This window comes from Melanotaenia boesemani, chromosome 22 (assembly GCF_017639745.1).
Source record: "Melanotaenia boesemani isolate fMelBoe1 chromosome 22, fMelBoe1.pri, whole genome shotgun sequence".
Lineage (NCBI taxonomy): Eukaryota > Metazoa > Chordata > Actinopteri > Atheriniformes > Melanotaeniidae > Melanotaenia > Melanotaenia boesemani.
The window spans coordinates 312,697-329,948 of NC_055703.1; the positions used below are offsets into that span (position 1 = coordinate 312,697).

Below are 17,252 nucleotides of genomic sequence, written 5' to 3' on the forward strand. Positions count from 1 at the left end.
TGAGACTAATGCTTGTTAAATGAAAAAAAACAAACTATTTTTTTCAAAATTCAATCATCCAACCCAATTAACGACGCCAGATAAGAGCTAATAGCAGAGAAAGCTGTTTGACAGAGAAGACTTGGTAAGTTTTTTATGGACACAACCCACATACTCAGCTCTGCTGCTCATCACACCAATGCATTTTCCTTACAAATGTGGCTCCATTCAAAAGGGAAATAAACAAAACTTTGACATAATGACATAATATTAATTTCCACAAAGCAATTGTTACAACAAAGAAATAATCCACCAAACAGTTTTCAGTCCAACTAAGAGGTTTGTCTTTCAAGTCTTTTCTAGTTTTATTCTTGTGATGTGTCCAGATTTCACATTTGGCTAGTATTGATATTACAAATAGAAATGAAGGCAACAACAACAAAATAACTGAAGTTTTCATAAAGAAAAATAATCCTCCATAAGCGTATATTGATTTGTCACACTGAATGTGTATTTACCAATAAACAAGGGGATAATGTTATTTTTAAGGTGTTTGGATGAACATGGTTATTGTAAATTAGTAAAAAGGATAAAGGAAGAAAAACACTTGACTGGGACTGAAACTAACCGATTATATATATATATATATATATATATATATATATATATATATATATATATATATATATATATATATATATATATATATATTTGCCTGTTATAGACTAACAAGCGATATGATGTTGTTTATCCCATCCTTTGCATCGATTTCCTTTTACTGCCATTTGGCATTTTTATACAAAACAACAGCATTTCAGACTTTATGCAGTCACACAGGATTTCATATCATGAACATACACAATTATTGAGTTCCCCTTTAAACATATAGTTTGTATAAAAAAAGGACATATATGCTGTTTATCCACTCAGCATTAATGGGTATCATACTTTTATTGCTTCTCTGTCAAATGACATGTAATGGATAATTTATAGTTGATGAGTAAATTAAAAATATAAAAAACTGAAATTTAATTTAAAACTTTACTAACATACAGTACTGTACAATATTGTACAGTAGCAGTCTATGAGAAGCACCCAAGGGAAAATCTGTGTAACAGACGAACGGAAACAAAAGAATCCTTGATTGTATTCCTCTTGCATTCAGTTATTGCACTTAAATTATAAGGAAGGAGTGGAAGGGATGCAAATTGGTTTGCCTCATGCAACACAAAACCTTGTCATCCAGTGGTTTTGACTTGGTAAGGCAACTGAGCATCAGTTTTGGCAGTGAATGTTTGGTGCAGTAAGACTAATGTCCTAAACAGTACTTTCCAACACCCAGTCAGCACTGTCTAATGTCCCCTTACTCCCTCCTTTATCCTGTTCCTTCTCAGACTGCAGTAGCAGTCCATTGGCAGATAGTCTCCTCTTTGTCCAAATGCTACTGATTCTGCAAGATTTGCTGTGAAGCTGAGAAGCACTGGTATTCATTGTGTCTCCTGAGTCAAAAGACTGACTCCTTTTTGGCTTGGGGTCCAGAGGCAGCATGAGAAGCTGACTGAGGCTGGAATCCAGCGTCTGATTCAGCTTTGTTGTCATTGTGGCACTGCTGAACGCTCTGGGGTCACAGCCCTGTGGCCTTCGCAGCTCCAGAGAGGTTATGGTCCCGAGGAGGTGATCCAGGTTGGATAAGGGCTTGGTGGGAGCTAATCTTAAAATGTTTGGAAGTGTGCTGTTTGGGGAGTTTGAGGAAGAAGTAGAGGAAGATGAGGAAGAAGAGGTGAGGCTGCTCTGGAGGGAGTCACACTTGAACTCCACCACCTCGTTCTGCAGAGTCACGTTGGCCTTGACCTGCGGTTCGGTCTGAGGCTGAGACTGAGGCCGGGGCACAAGAACTCCATTTTGCCAAAGTCGGTCCACACTGATCTGAGAGAGTGTGTCTCTGAGTATGCTCAACTTTCCTGATGATGGTTCAATATCTATAGCTTTGTGGTGCACCATGAGAATAACGATGAACGCTAGCAGGGTGGTCACAATGATGCCCCCCACCACCAGGATCATGCTGCCTCCGAGCAGTTTGCTGGACAGAGACTGGCACTGAACATATCCATCCTGGGTGAAGAAACGTGTGCAGCCCATCGCGCTGGTGGCTGTGACTGTGGTAGTAGTGTCATCCCAGGCAGCCAGCATGCACAGATCATAGCGGGTTCCCGACACCAGATTTGTCAACAAGAAATTTTTCTTTGAAGCTGGAATCATCCTTTAAAACAGACAAATAGATTGCATGTTACAGTATGAAATTAACATTGGGCCTTATTCACTAATATCTTCTGATGAATCTTCTAAAAATTGGTTCTTAAATTGTACTTAAGAATTTCTTTCTGAAAACCATCAGATTCACAAATGTGTTTGTAGACCTTGAAATTGTTTGTATTGTTCCTCTTATATTGGTGAATACCAATCTCTGTAAGTTGAAAGGACGGATCAGCTGGGTCTACTTTGCAGGTAAATGCCCTAAAATGCCCATAAGGTTCAGTTTTACAGGCCGTGTGCAGAGACACAGACAATGGTGCGAGAAAGACAAATCAAATAATAAAGATGTGCACTGAAACCTGTTTGTCCCGATTTCAAAGTGATAACGTGTTTATAAATAATCACAGTGAGATTCAAATCATATAAAAGCACTTTTATGTAAAAATGGGTCATTAATTACTCTGAACTCAGAAAGCAGCCTGCAGTCTGGTCCCATGAATGCATCAGGGTGAACATCCTCGAGGTGAAGTGGATAAAGAGGAAAGGAAAGTGGTACATGTAGAATAAATTTTCATCTCTTTTTTTTTTTTTTACCCTGTCCTGTCCAGCATCCTAACATACAGAACGGTGGTCTGTGTGCATGGCTGCCCTTGATATTTTTATTATTTTTATTGTAATCTTATTTTCTTTAGTCTTTATATGTCAGTGCCGAACCTGACAGGGAGATAGAGGAAGAGAGAGAGAGAAAAAAGGGAGAAAAGGACAGGATTAAAATGTGGAAATAACAGTTGTCTAGGCTGCCTAAAACACACCTAAAAAACAATATAAACAACCACAGTACTATATGATACATAAAGAAAACTGGATAATAATGATATGAAAAAGTACAGTAGTCATCAAACGTACCTGCAGAGAAACGTACCAACACACAAACATCAGCAACATCTAGTCAGAAGCAGATGGAGAGACGAGCATGTTTGTGAGCATGCACGTGTGAACGTGCGTGTGTGGCCATGCAACAAGGAAGAAATGTGTGGTTGCAAGGGGGCTGTGATCACACCGCACCCCGAAGCATCAGCTGAGGACGGGAGGAGCCCGAGGCCCTTAAGGCCCAGCAGGTCCACAGAGCACCAAGCCCAGGACGGCCAAAGCAGACAGAGCAGCGGCCCACTCAGACCAGAGCAGAGGGGCCGCCAGACTGGAGCCCCCCGGCACGACGGGGCAGGGGCACCGGGCAGCACAGGGTGACGGTGAGCAGGCCCAATGGGCGCCGCAGCGCAGGCCGCACGGAGGGCAGGCACCCCACAGGCCCAAGGGCCACCCATTTCCCCCAGCAGAGCCCCGCCCAGGAACCCGACGGGGCCCGACCGCCCCAGGCAAAACCACCGCGGGCCATGCCAACCCAACACCAAGATTAGGCACCCTACGGACAAGAACATGTCCGCAGGTCCTCCAAGCCCTGGTGTCTAGGTTGTTATTAAAATCTAGTGGGGCAGGCAGTCGCAGGAGACAACCGGGGAATCCCGCAATGGGGGCCCCTCCGCCAAACCCACTGCCTCCACCCGCCCTACAGAGCCCTGTGTGTGGTGTGTATAATGTGGGGTGGCGGGGGAAGAGAGGGGCACAACCAGGAGAGAGATCTCTCTTCCAGGCAGCCAACTCCTCAGCTGGCTGCTGTAGGCGTCCCCGCCTCCCCAAGACCACGCCACCACACCAGGGGACCAGAGAGCCCCAGGTTGTGTGTCCTGGTGGGGCCCAAGGCACAGCGTCCCCACCCACCCCGAAGGAGCCCCCGGCGGGAGGGGAGAGAGCTGGAAGGAGAGCAGACTCCACCCCCCCATGAGCCCTAATCCCCCCCACTGCCCACCAGGACCAAAACTGCCCCCCTTCCCCCTACCCCTCCCTTCGTTCCTAACAACACATTGTAATGCCAAGGGCGCCTGCCCGGCATCGGATCAGCCCGACCCCGATGGCATGCCCAGGGCGACCAAGCCCCCCCCGAGGCCCTGGCAGGGTCTCCCTGGGGCACCCCCTAGACACCCGATTGCCCCCCGGCCCGCCCCCAGGGAGCACCAGCCCCCAGGTCACCAAGGCCCCGGATCCGGTCAGACACACAGTTAGATTAGATTGTTTTTTCTTCAAGTTCATTAGAATAGTTTTCTTTGCGATACATAAGGCCGTGAGGACCATGTGTGCTTTGTTAGTGTATAAATCTAAACTACGGAAACAGGCTTCAGCTTGAGCAGCCATTTCCCGCTTGGTCCTAGTGCTGGATGTGTCTCTATTTACTATAACGAAACATTTTTTTTGTGCAAGGGACATTTCCCCTGTGTCCCCTCCTAAAATTACGCCCATGTGTATAGCCTTATCTCTTTCAGAAAGTACATGTATTCACCACTAAAACATTGAAGTTAGGCAAGACTTTATCCAAAATATACAGGCAAAAACTGACAATCAACAAAGCAATCTTTAGTTTTTGGAATTTGTCTAAATACCACTTGAAACCATGTACAGCCTCTGTAAAAAAAATGATATTTCTTCATTTTTTAAAATACTCCACCTCTATGGGAACCCTGACAAGATCTTTATTCGTTCCCAGCAGGGAAAATTCTAGTGCAACAGCAGCAAGACAGAAGGACCAGCAGCGAAATCCCCCAAAAAATTATAAATAAAGTCATTGAGATGTAAACATAAAGGGGAAGAATTAAGAAATTAAAACAATAATACAATATTAATTCATGCTGTCTTTTTACAGTGCATTTGTGTTTTTGGTCTACTGGGAGCAGTGCTGGTTTCCAGTCTAATTGCTGCTGGAACGAAGGGTGTGTGATAGCGCTCCTTCACACATTCGAGATGAAGAAGTCTGTCACTGAAGGATGAAGTTTTAATTATGGACTCCAAACAAAATAAATGCATCATTTTTAAATAATTGTTCACGGTTTCACGGTTTAATAAAGGCCACATTGGAGTGAGACTTGAAAACTAACAGATGGGCAGTGGCGTGGTTCATTCTCCAAATGTGCCTGCCACAGCTTAATCCTATGCAAAATCCTCCACAGCATCCACTACACTTTTTACCCTTGACGTACCCTATGCTTAGTGGTGCTTGCCACAGATAAAAACAAATTCCTGTCAGTTGAATTCGTATGTTTTGGCCTCAAAGCCTAAAGAGGTGTCACCCCTGTGTTCCAGAATACAAGAAAACCCCTACAACAACATTACCATCTTCCTTTGGGGATTAATAGTATTTTTCATTTAATCTTTCATTTCATTTGTCTATTTTTTGCTGATCTTTACATTTGAAGAGCTCCATCTCTTTAAGGTGCACTTTTTTATACCCCAACACATTACTGACCTGTTGCCAATTAACCTAATTACTCACGAGCTGTTTAATTTTAGTACCACTTACTTTTTCAGCCTTTAGTTTCCTCATCTCAATATCAGGGGGAAATAGAGCCAGCATGACATTTAGGAAGGGATCATTCTTTTCATGAAATAGCAAAATATTTTACTTTCAACATTTAACATGCTTTCTGTGTTCTATTCTAAATAATTTATTGGCTCATAAGATGTGCAAATCATTGCATTGGTTTGAATAAATATTTTAGATAAAGCCTCAGCTTTTTTTCCCATCTTTGAATAAATCTTTAGGTAAGTCCTGTCATCAGTTAATCAGTGATCTCATTTGGCAGAGATCACCAACTCTGGACCTCTTGAGCTACTGTTCTGCAGGTTTTAGATATTTTCCTGCTTTGACACATCTTACTCCAATTAAAGGGCCATTGTGCAGAACTTAGCAAGCTGTTGGGGAACCATTTCATTTGAATCAGGTGTGTTGCAGCAGGGAAACATTGAAAACCTGCAGGATAGTGGCCTAAGAGGCCCAGAGGTGGTGATCCCTGTTAAATGGGCTGCACCAACATTGTTTAAAAAAAATAAATAAATAAAAATATTTACCTGTAGATTAGAACCTCATCAGAGCAATTGTACTGGAGTTGGTACATTTTCACCCTTGGAACAGACTTTCTCATTGTCCACTTGACCAGTGCTGTAGTAGTTGTCACTTCTGAGACAGATACGGTCATCTCTGGTCGGCCTTTTGAAGTCTTGCTAATTTTTGTAGTGTTTGCAATGTCAGACAGATGAGAGTTTTGTTGTTCTGGCTTTCCAGTGCCATTGCTTAGATGTGGGAGCTGCATGATGGACACCTCCACAGAGGCACTGGATTCCCCAGCAACATTGGAAGCAATGCAAGTGAACGTACCATAGTCCTTGGAGGTGGCAATAGTGATACTCAGAGTTCCATTGCTGAACACTGTGATTTGAGAAGAGTTGCCAAGCAGCTGCTCATCAGGTGACATCCAGTGGATGGTAGGGTTGGGGTCTCCAGTGGCCTCACAACTTAAAGTTGCCATCTGGCCTTCTAAAATAAGCATCCTATGTGTATGCTGTATAATACGAGGTGGTTGACAAACAAAGTCCTCTTCCTTTACATACCAAAAGTAAAGACCCTTCAGGGCAGGTGGGGAAGCACAGGTCTCCAGTTCATTCAGTCTTTCAAGCCTACGCAGCCACAACATCTCACAGTTACAGTGCAATGGGTTCCCACCAAGGCTCAGGGACAGTTGAGGAGCATACAGTGCTGTCAGGATCATTGGATCCTGTGCTCGAGCAAAGGCTGAATCTGGGGGAAGCTTCTGCAAGTGGTTTGATGTCAAATCAAGTCTTGCCAACTTTTCCAGGTTTGCAAAGGTGCCCTCTGGAATAAATTCCAAGAGATTGTGGTCCACACTAAGCTGGTGGAGATTAATCATCTGTTGGACGGAGTTCCAGGGCAGAAACATCAAATTGTTGTAGGAAAGATCTAAATCCTCCAAAGCTAGTGCCAGGTCTTCAAAAGCCTTGTCATGGATGCGTCCCAACTGGTTGTTGTTTATAATCAGATGCTGCAGGTTGACCAAGCCTCGCAAGTCGTTAGGGCCTAGCTCTATTAAACGGTTATTGTCAAGATGAAGTGAGCGAAGCATTTCCAGGTCGCCAAACGAAAAGGGCTGAATGTAGCTAATTGTGTTCCTTGAGAGGGTCAGGTCCACTAAGTCACTCATGTTAGCAAAGTCCTGCTGCATGATGCAGAGGATGTAGTTGCCTCCCAGCCGTAGCTCCACTGTGCTGCGGTCAATGTCTGAAGGCACAAAAAGAAGACCTTTGGAGGGGCACAATGTCCCCAGAGACTCTGAAAGATTACGGCATTCACAGTACATGGGGCACTTGTGGGCAGTGATCACTGTGGCTCCCAGGACCAGTAGGCAGCAGATGATGTGGTCCATGGTGGAATCCTACACATAAATCTGGGCAATAAACAGATTTAAAAATAGAGTGATTAACGGTAGCACACAACAGTTCAACAGACAGTTGCATTAAACTTCTCTTATTTTACAGCAGCCTTATTGGTTAATGTGCTTCTGTTTCAAGCCGTCTCTGCTTGACCAGCGGACCAGGGAACAAAATGGCGGCAGAGGACGTCAAAAGTCTGAAATAACTTCACGTTAAACTTACAAAATAAATTAATTACATGTGAGACCTGCTGTAACTGGGAACGGCAAATTACTTAATCGGCTTGCTTGTGAGCAGATGTATTCATGGTTTGTTTTATTTTTTTTAAAAGCAGGTTTGGTTAAACAAAAAGAGAGAATTATATAACATGTCCCCATACTTCAGAGTCAGAGCAGAACCTGTTGTGTATTTGGAAAGACATTATTTTCTATGTGTTTGAATACAGAATGTATGTCCCAAATTACTTTGAAATGTTGAATATGATTTTAAAAAATATATGAAGAATTGCATGTCTATTACAAATTTATCTGAACTTGACATTTAAAAAAGCAAAAAGTCAAAACTCCCACTCTTCAGTTTTCACATAAGCATAATTTTTTCATAATTGTCTTTACAGAAAAAAAAACAAACATTTTTTCCAAGTTCATCCAGCAGAACTCTCATTCAGGATAATATGGATGGTTTATTTAGAATATTTTGACCTTTACTGAAGCTGTCTTTGTTATTATTATTCTGGGGAAATTTAATGGTTTAGAAATGAAGTTATTTATCACTAACCTGTAAACTGCTGAGAAGTGGTTGCCAAGATGCAGCTTCGTGATAAAGCTTAAGGCCATCCCTGCAGGAAGAACACCAAACATGAACATTAGTTTTTAAGGTGATCTACTGTTCATGAAGAAATAATAATAATAATAAATAACTTCAAACAATCTGCAGTAAACAAGAAAAACTTGACCAGATCCATAATTAAGGGAGGGTAGTTTGTCTTTGTCCTTGGTACACTTACACTCAGTATCTTTGAGTGTGTGGTTGTGATTATGTAAGCAAGCAGCAAGGTTAGGCTAACCCTTTGAGTGCCAAAGTCACAAAACTGTGACAAGCACCAGGTTATCTCTCGGGGAGAGATTCAACCTGTTACTTATGGCTTGTATTTTTCTATAAATGTCTGAAATTCTGCCCTTTGTATAAGGATTAATCTCCAGCGTGTAGTCTATAATACTCATGGGGGACAGCGTAGGAAATGGAAGGTGTTTTTAGAAATGTGGTCCTGAAAGTATTTAAATAGGTCAGAATGAGGGAGGCTATAATCACGCAAGACTGTATCAAAAGAAGCTAAAGTGGCTTCTACAAAAAGGTCCCTGAAGAAAGTCCGGCCTTTTTTTCTCCATTGTTTGAAGCCTGTGTCCAGCTCAGATATGCCAAAAAGTAGCAACTGGTTAAAGAAACGACTCCCTTCTGCAAGTTGAAATAGTTTCCTCAGGTGGAATCTTTTCTAATGCAGTTTCTGACAACTGGATTGAAAACTTAAAGGTTTGTGTGCATAGACAGTAGACAGCCTATGATGGCCACAGGGTTAGTCAATGAGCAGGATGACAATTTCATTTTGGCCCACAGGAGGCCCTTGTCCCAAATCAAATCAAATTCTATTTGTATAGCCCTTTACAATAATCAAAAAGTACTCAAAGTGCCTCACAGCAGTCATAAAAAGTATGTAAAAATGCATAAAAGCGTAAAATAATTAAAACAACACATAGAAGCACAACTGGGAAGTGCTACAGTGCTGCAGGGTTTTAAAAGCTTTCCAGAAGTGCATAAAAAGAACAAAACAAGAATAACAAAATAGACCTAAAAACAAAACTGTCCTAGTAGAAACGAAGACAAGAGTTTATAAAAACAAGCAGGTTCGAACCTACAGAATTAAAAACGTTTAAACATTTTAGAGGAATGATGTTTAATGCTGGGCTTACACCAAACAGTTCATAGCTGCAGACTAAAAACGGAAGTTTTTAGGAGTTTTACAGGAGTCACAGCGCGCTCCAGTTATCTTAAACGTTAGATGTAAGGTGGTAATCTGTGCTGTTTAATGTCAGTCTTTCTCTAGTCTTGGGTCTGTAACAATATCAAACGTGGTTGATATTATCGCAAGTCACAGTGACATCATACAATCAACAACCAATAGATAAGCTCTGACAAAAGCAGAAACAGGTACCTTGACAGTCAGAACACGGCATACATATATACACATATATATATATATGTATATATATATATATATATATATATATATATATATATATATATATATATATATATATATATATGTATATATATATATATATATATATATATATATATATATATATATATATATATATACACACATACACATGTACATATGTATGTATGTATATGTGTATGTGTGTATATTTTTTTATTGTTACAGACCCAAGACTAGAGAAAGACTGACATTAAACAGCACAGATTACCACCTTAAATCTAACGTTTAACATAACTGGAGCGCGCTGTGACTCCTGTAAAACTCCTAAAAACTTCCAATTTATAGAATCTAATATGGCTGTCGGCCTGTGATGCCACAATATGAAATTAGATGAGTAATTTTACTGCCGTCGTAATTCTGGTTCATATTCAGTTGCCTTAAAAACTTAAGTTCTTCCATTCCAGACTCACTGTGTCCACACAGAAGACACAGCTTTGTCGTTTACATCCGCAAACATCTTCTCTGTTTTCTAAGTCCACTTTTTATTAAGCCATTTTTTGGGGAGAGGGGTCGTTGACGAAGGTGAGCAGCTCAGTCAGGCTGCTAGCGAACAAGCAAGTTACACGCTTGCCGATGGCAGTGCATTGTGGGACTTGTAGTCCCATAGTGGAGCATGCACTCTACCAGCGGGCCAGCTCTAATAGTGATTAGATATTATCATGCAGGCCAAAGATAATTCATCCACAGGCTTTGGGCCTTGAGTTTGACACATATGTTGCAGCTAATGTAAAGATGTTTTATTTCTCATGTCTCTCTAATGTGACCACAGTTATCACAGGAGTGTATGCGAGTCTGTGTTAGAGAGAGGAACACAATAATTTCCTTTCTTACTATATAAACCCTGCCAGATAAAGTCTTGCCCACCCTCAGGTACATTCTTGCCCCAGAATGTACCAGAAATCTACTATAACGTTTACAGGGGAACTTCATTTGCCTTTCTCTGAACTTCTGAATGGACCTAAGTACTTATTGTATAGCATACTGTACTTCAAGTTCTGGTTCAATAACAACTTCCTCATTCATTAGTTGGAGCGTAGCCAATGCTTATTCTGCTTTCATTCTTCTGCTTCTGTTAATGTTTTTATTTGTATTTTTGTATTTGTATTTTACTATTATTATGATTATTGGGTTTAAATCAATTTTCCATCACTATAATGTGTGAAATCACCTCAACTTTTTATGCCAAAATAACTAATTAATTTAATAACAAAGTAACTAAGAAGCCTCATTCCAGCTAAATATCTTCTCCTGTATGAAGAATAAATTAATCCTACACATTAACTCTGGATTTCTCTCAGATGGAAAAGGCTGCAGGTGCTCTACCTGGACGTGGGAGGCTTTTTCTGTAAACCCCGTTATAATGATTTTCAACATTTTTTTTCAACCTGTGTAGATAGTTTAGAAACAGGAAAAAACATCCAGCTAGCTTTGACTTCCAGCTGTCCTCCAGCAGAATAGCTGCCGTTTCTTTTCTCTGTAGGTAACGTTCGAGAACACTGCTGAACGCGTTGGGCTGCGCTTAAACACCAACCCGAGTCGGAATGACATAACATTTCATTTCAGTGCTGTTAGAAAAATATTAGTCGTTTATCCAAACTATTGTGCATATATCTTTACTGTAGCATAAAAGGCTGCTGGTTATCCTACAGGTGGTGAAATGTACTGGATGTATTTCCTCCTTTCTCTGCAACCTTTTACAGGCTGGTGGGCCGTCCTCCACAATGACACCTTTATGGGGCGCCAAGTGTAACTTTTACTTTTACTGTTAGCTAGCTACTTAGCTGTAGCTAACGTCCAGGGCAAATTTATCGCTATCACTGCCGTCACGTCACAAAGAAAAGTGAAGTGAACCAAGAATGCATTTCCTAATCCTTAACTGAGTAAATGTAATGTCCAAAGTTTGTGTGTGTATTATTTAAAAGCCACTACCTGTACTCAGTCCATTAAGAGAAATCTTTGTTTTCTCTTTTTCAATAGGCTCCTCTGCCATCTATCCCTTGACGAAATGGGGCTTCATCAGGCTACTTGAGCCAAAGTCAAAACATATAAAAACAAGATGCTTGCCTTTTTCTCCAGAAGCATCAGTCTTTGTCATACCCAGACCAGATTAGCTTAGGCTGGTCTCGTTGGAAATTTTTCCTTTTCCACATCATGGTCTAAAGATCAACTAAAGAGCTGAAATGTCCGCAAAATGTTGTTTAGAAAGTTAAAAATAAATATATGCATCTTACCATTAATGGTGTGAGTGGTTGGTTGGAAGTGTATTTTGAAGTGCAGCTCGTCAATGCAGAAAGACTTTCACAGTAAAGACGTGTGTTTGTGTGTGTGTGCGTGCGAGCGAGTGTTTCCCTACTAGCGTATTGGTTGAGGTTAAAAGGGGCGGGGTTAGTTAGCATATATTCGAAATATTTAGGTTAAACATTTAGATTTAGATTTAACATTTAACATTTAGATATAAGATTTAACATTTAGATTTAGATTTAACATTTAGATATAACATATAACATTTAGATTTAACATATAACATTTAGATTTAGATTTAAACATTTAGATTTAACATATAAAATTTAGATTTAGATTTAAACATTTAGATTTAACATATAACATTTAGATTTAGATTTAAACATTTAGATTTAGATTTAAACATTTAGATTTAGATTTAACATTTAGATTTAGATTTAACATTTAGATATAACATATAACATTTAGATTTAACATATAACATTTAGATTTAGATTTAAACATTTAGATTTAACATATAAAATTTAGATTTAGATTTAAACATTTAGATTTAACATATAACATTTAGATTTAGATTTAACATTTAGATTTAGATTTAACATTTAGATATAACATATAATATTTAGATTTAACATATAGCATTTAGATTTAGATTTAACATTTAGATATAACATATAACATTTAGATTTAGATTTAACATTTAGATTTAGATTTAACATTTAGATATAACATATAACATTTAGATTTAACACATAGCATTTAGATTTAACATATAACATTTAGATTTAGATTTAACATTTAGATTTAGATTTAACATTTAGATATATAACATTTAGATTTAGATTTAACATTTAGATATAACATATAACATTTAGATTTAGATTTAACATTTAGATATAACATATAACATTTAGATTTAGATTTAACATTTAGATATAACATATAACATTTAGATTTAACACATAGCATTTAGATTTAACATATAACATTTAGATTTAGATTTAACATTTAGATTTAGATTTAACATTTAGATATAACATATAACATTTAGATTTAGATTTAACATTTAGATATAACATATAACATTTAGATTTAACATATAGCATTTAGATTTAGATTTAACATTTAGATATAACATATAACATTTAGATTTAGATTTAACATTTAGATATAACATATAACATTTAGATTTAGATTTAACATTTAGATTTAGATTTAACATTTAGATATAACATATAACATTTAGATTTAACATATAGCATTTAGATTTAGATTTAACATTTAGATTTAACATATAGCATTTAGATTTAGATTTAACATTTAGATATAACATATAACATTTAGATTTAGATTTAACATTTAGATTTAGATTTAACATTTAGATATAACATATAACATTTAGATTTAGATTTAACATTTAGATTTAGATTTAACATTTAGATATAACATATAACATTTAGATTTAACATATAGCATTTAGATTTAGATTTAACATTTAGATATAACATATAACATTTAGATTTAGATTTAACATTTAGATTTAGATTTAACATTTAGATATAACATATAACATTTAGATTTAGATTTAACATTTAGATTTAGATTTAACATTTAGATATAACATATAACATTTAGATTTAACACATAGCATTTAGATTTAACATATAACATTTAGATTTAGATTTAACATTTAGATTTAGATTTAACATTTAGATATAACATATAACATTTAGATTTAACACATAGCATTTAGATTTAACATATAACATTTAGATTTAGATTTAACATTTAGATATAACATATAACATTTAGATTTAGATTTAACATTTAGATTTAGATTTAACATTTAGATTTAGATTTAACATTTAGATATAACATATAACATTTAGATTTAACATATAGCATTTAGATTTAGATTTAAAATTTAGATTTAGATGTTCTATTTGACCATTATACATGTGGTTAAAAGTTATGTTAAATGTAGGAAAATGTAGGAAAAATGTGCTAAATGTGAGAAAAGTGAGATAAATAATGAAAATGTGTCAGCTACAACTTTTATACTGAATTTTTACACTTGGCGCCCCATACACCTTGTCATCTTTTTTCTTTAACCCATAAATAAAAAAGTCTGACAAGCATGTCCTAATCCGTTTATTTGAAGGGGAAAGCTCTTTCGCTATCAGGTGTCCCACCCAGGCCGCCGTGGGGTCCCACTCGGGCCGCCGTGGGGTCTCACCCGGGCCGCCGTGGGGTCCCACTCAGGCCGCCGTGGGGTCCCACTCAGGCTGCCTCTTCTGCAACGCTCACAGAACCAAAACAAAGCAACACAGGCGGCAACATGTGGAAGTGGTGGAACGTTGTTTTCATTATATAATAATTCATACATAATATTTTATATAAAGTGATGATTTTGAGGGATCTTTATGATTGATTAATCGTAGCGTTTACTACTGCCATTAACTGTAAAAGTAAACAATCGTGACATCCCAAGTCTCTGTCTAGGCCTCAGTCAAGATTAAGATAAATGTGGACTGCTGGCCCCAGTGAAGCTTAGTATGAGGCTTAGTGTATGTAAGCCAAGAGCATGGTGACACATGCGGCAGTATTTATAGCAGATCCTTTGAGAGCCCAGGGGCTGCTTATAGAAAGTATTACTTAAGAGCCCAAAGGCTAACCTGGCCATCATGGAGCTCAAAGGAAACTGGGTTACAAAATGAAACACACGCAGAGGCTACAGCTAATCTCTTTTAAAAAGAGGAAACAGTGCTCTCATCCGAACACAACTCACTTGTCTTAAGAGAAAGATAAGAAGTAATGCCTTGGCGTAACAGAAAGAACAGCATCCCTGTCTACAGCTCTTACGTGACATTTTCTGGACATCAAACAGTAAAAAGGTTTTGCTCATCTTAATGTTTTAAGAAAAGAACTTTTCCTTATATCCCATTCAGTAAACTTGCAAAGGAATGCACGTCACAGTTTAATGTATTCATTCAATGAAGGGATTAGCAGTTTTACTGTGCGGTCTGGCCTGTGACCTCAGCAATGGACCATGAGATAGATTATTCTCCCCTTCCCCCAACAATCAGCACAGTATGTGACTGGAACTGCTGAAGCTTAACCACCTCTGGCTTAACAGTAAAATAAGTATAAAGGTTAATGGTAAATCAGTTAGGATTAAGGCTGGGCACTCCCTCATTTGGTACTCTACTTAATCTGAATCCATGCTGCTTGCAGAAGAAAAGCTGCAGGGCTGTAAACAACTTCCAGAGTTCATTCCTCTTATTAACAAGATCGTCACTAAGACAACTATATAAGACAATATGTATAAGACAAGTATGCAATTTTCTGCTTTCCTCTGGATGCAGGAAAGCAGAGCGAGAGTTAAGGTTGCAAACCATGTCTTAATAAAAGCCTGACAATTTCACAACTATGCTCCTGTGGCCCACAGAAAAATCAAAAAGGGAAAGTCAGTACTCATAATGCTCCATTATCAAGCTATAAATTTAACGTTAGTGCAGATTAATTTCTGCTCATTTTCAGTGGCTAATAAAATTTTAAGGATGTACTAACATTTCATGCCTGCAAGAGCATTCCCAGTGCAGCCCTCTGCTTTGTGAATATTTCAACAGTTACTCTAAATCCATCTAAGCACGTGATCATGACTGTAGATGTTCATTGTTTGTACATTATGCTGAATGTAGCATTAGATGTAAACTTTTTACATGAAAATGACAAAACTCATAAAACCAGGTGTGAAACACATGAAACATGTCAAACCCATGTGAATTCCAGTGTGACTTGTGTAATTCAAAGTAAAAACTCATGTAATTTGTCCACGTGAAATACATTTAAGCACATGTGAGACACATGGAAATGTCCAACTGAAACTCACATCCCATAAAACTTACAAGGGTTATTACCATAAAAATGTTCCAAATCTTCATGTTTCCTACCTACCTGCAAAATGTGTTTCATTATATATATATATTACATGTGCAAACTACACGTGATCACACGTAAACACGTGTTTTTAAAGCAGCCTACTAGAACATAATTTGCTCCAGAGTAATGATATTAACAGTATGGAAACATGCTTTTAGAACATCCTGTCAGTGAAATTCTTAGTGACAACATTGTGGTGTTAACAGCTATCCTTGACTGGAGATGCAGAAGGTAAAAAATGAGGACAGAGGGCAGTTACACTAGGCTCTTCTTATTGGGGGGCAGACCGAACTTATCACCTGAAAACCCGCTTGGTGCCGTCGATCACATCAAAAGTCACACTGTCATGTCCGCTAGACAAGACAAGCAAGTGTGACACACTTCACACACCAGGCAGCGCAATGTGCTAAAGAACTGCGGGTTTGGTGTCGTACACAATTAAGATACTGCAAAAAATATTTCCCTACATCTTCCAAACAGCTATAAGGCCCATGTTTCTGTTGCGCGCAGCAATGTTTGAGGCAGCTGGAAATATAAAGCCTGCTTTCTGCTTCCACACCCGCTGCAGACATTTTAATGCACTGTGCCTCAAAATGTCTTACCTCTTATCAATGTCGTTATCAAACGGTTTCTCTGTCCCGGTTATGCAGTCAATGGTTAAAAAACAAACTAGTTTCAAATTATGCAGTATTCCAGCTCCGTTCCCATCATGCGTGTTGCCAACATAATATCTTCTGTTTGGACAGAAAGCTGTGGAGAAACGAGCCCTTAAGCAGATCGCATCGTTCAGTGTGGAAATATGAGCAGTTCAAATCAAGCCAGTAGAAAAGGTACGAGTCCATTTTCACAGGCTCGAAAGACGCTTAAACAGGATTGAATGTCCACTGCGCTTACAGAGAAAAGACGATACTATCCTCTCTGGATTGTTGTACGGAAGCCCTGAAGAGCATTTCGCATTTCTCATTCAATTAATATAAAACCAACCAATCAATAAATAAATGAACAATCAAACACAGGTGAAACCGTACATTTAGAGACCAGTGGCACCTGCAGTGATTTTCCAGATGCTGAAGAATGAGAGAATATGGAACACTCAAAAAGATTATAACTAAAATGATCTCACACGCACACACACGTATACACGTGTGTGTGTGTGTGTGTGTATGTGTGTGTGCCTGCCTACGTCTTCTACCAGGAATCTTGGTGTCATGGTAGACAACCAGCT

General features: G+C 38.5%; 1 protein-coding gene across 1 annotated transcript; it reads right to left on the minus strand.

The window, feature by feature from the left end:
• Positions 1-688: 688 nt before the first annotated feature.
• LOC121634241 (leucine-rich repeat and fibronectin type-III domain-containing protein 2-like) lies at positions 689-16,950 on the minus strand. Its single transcript, XM_041976772.1, has 4 exons — positions 16,630-16,950; positions 8,344-8,404; positions 6,190-7,580; positions 689-2,239 (listed from the first exon to the last, which is right to left on the minus strand). Exons 3-4 carry the CDS (start codon positions 7,557-7,559, stop codon positions 1,297-1,299), a joined length of 2,313 nt encoding a protein of 770 aa, XP_041832706.1. The 5' UTR covers positions 7,560-7,580; positions 8,344-8,404; positions 16,630-16,950; the 3' UTR covers positions 689-1,296.
• Between the last annotated feature and the right edge of the window lie 302 nt (positions 16,951-17,252).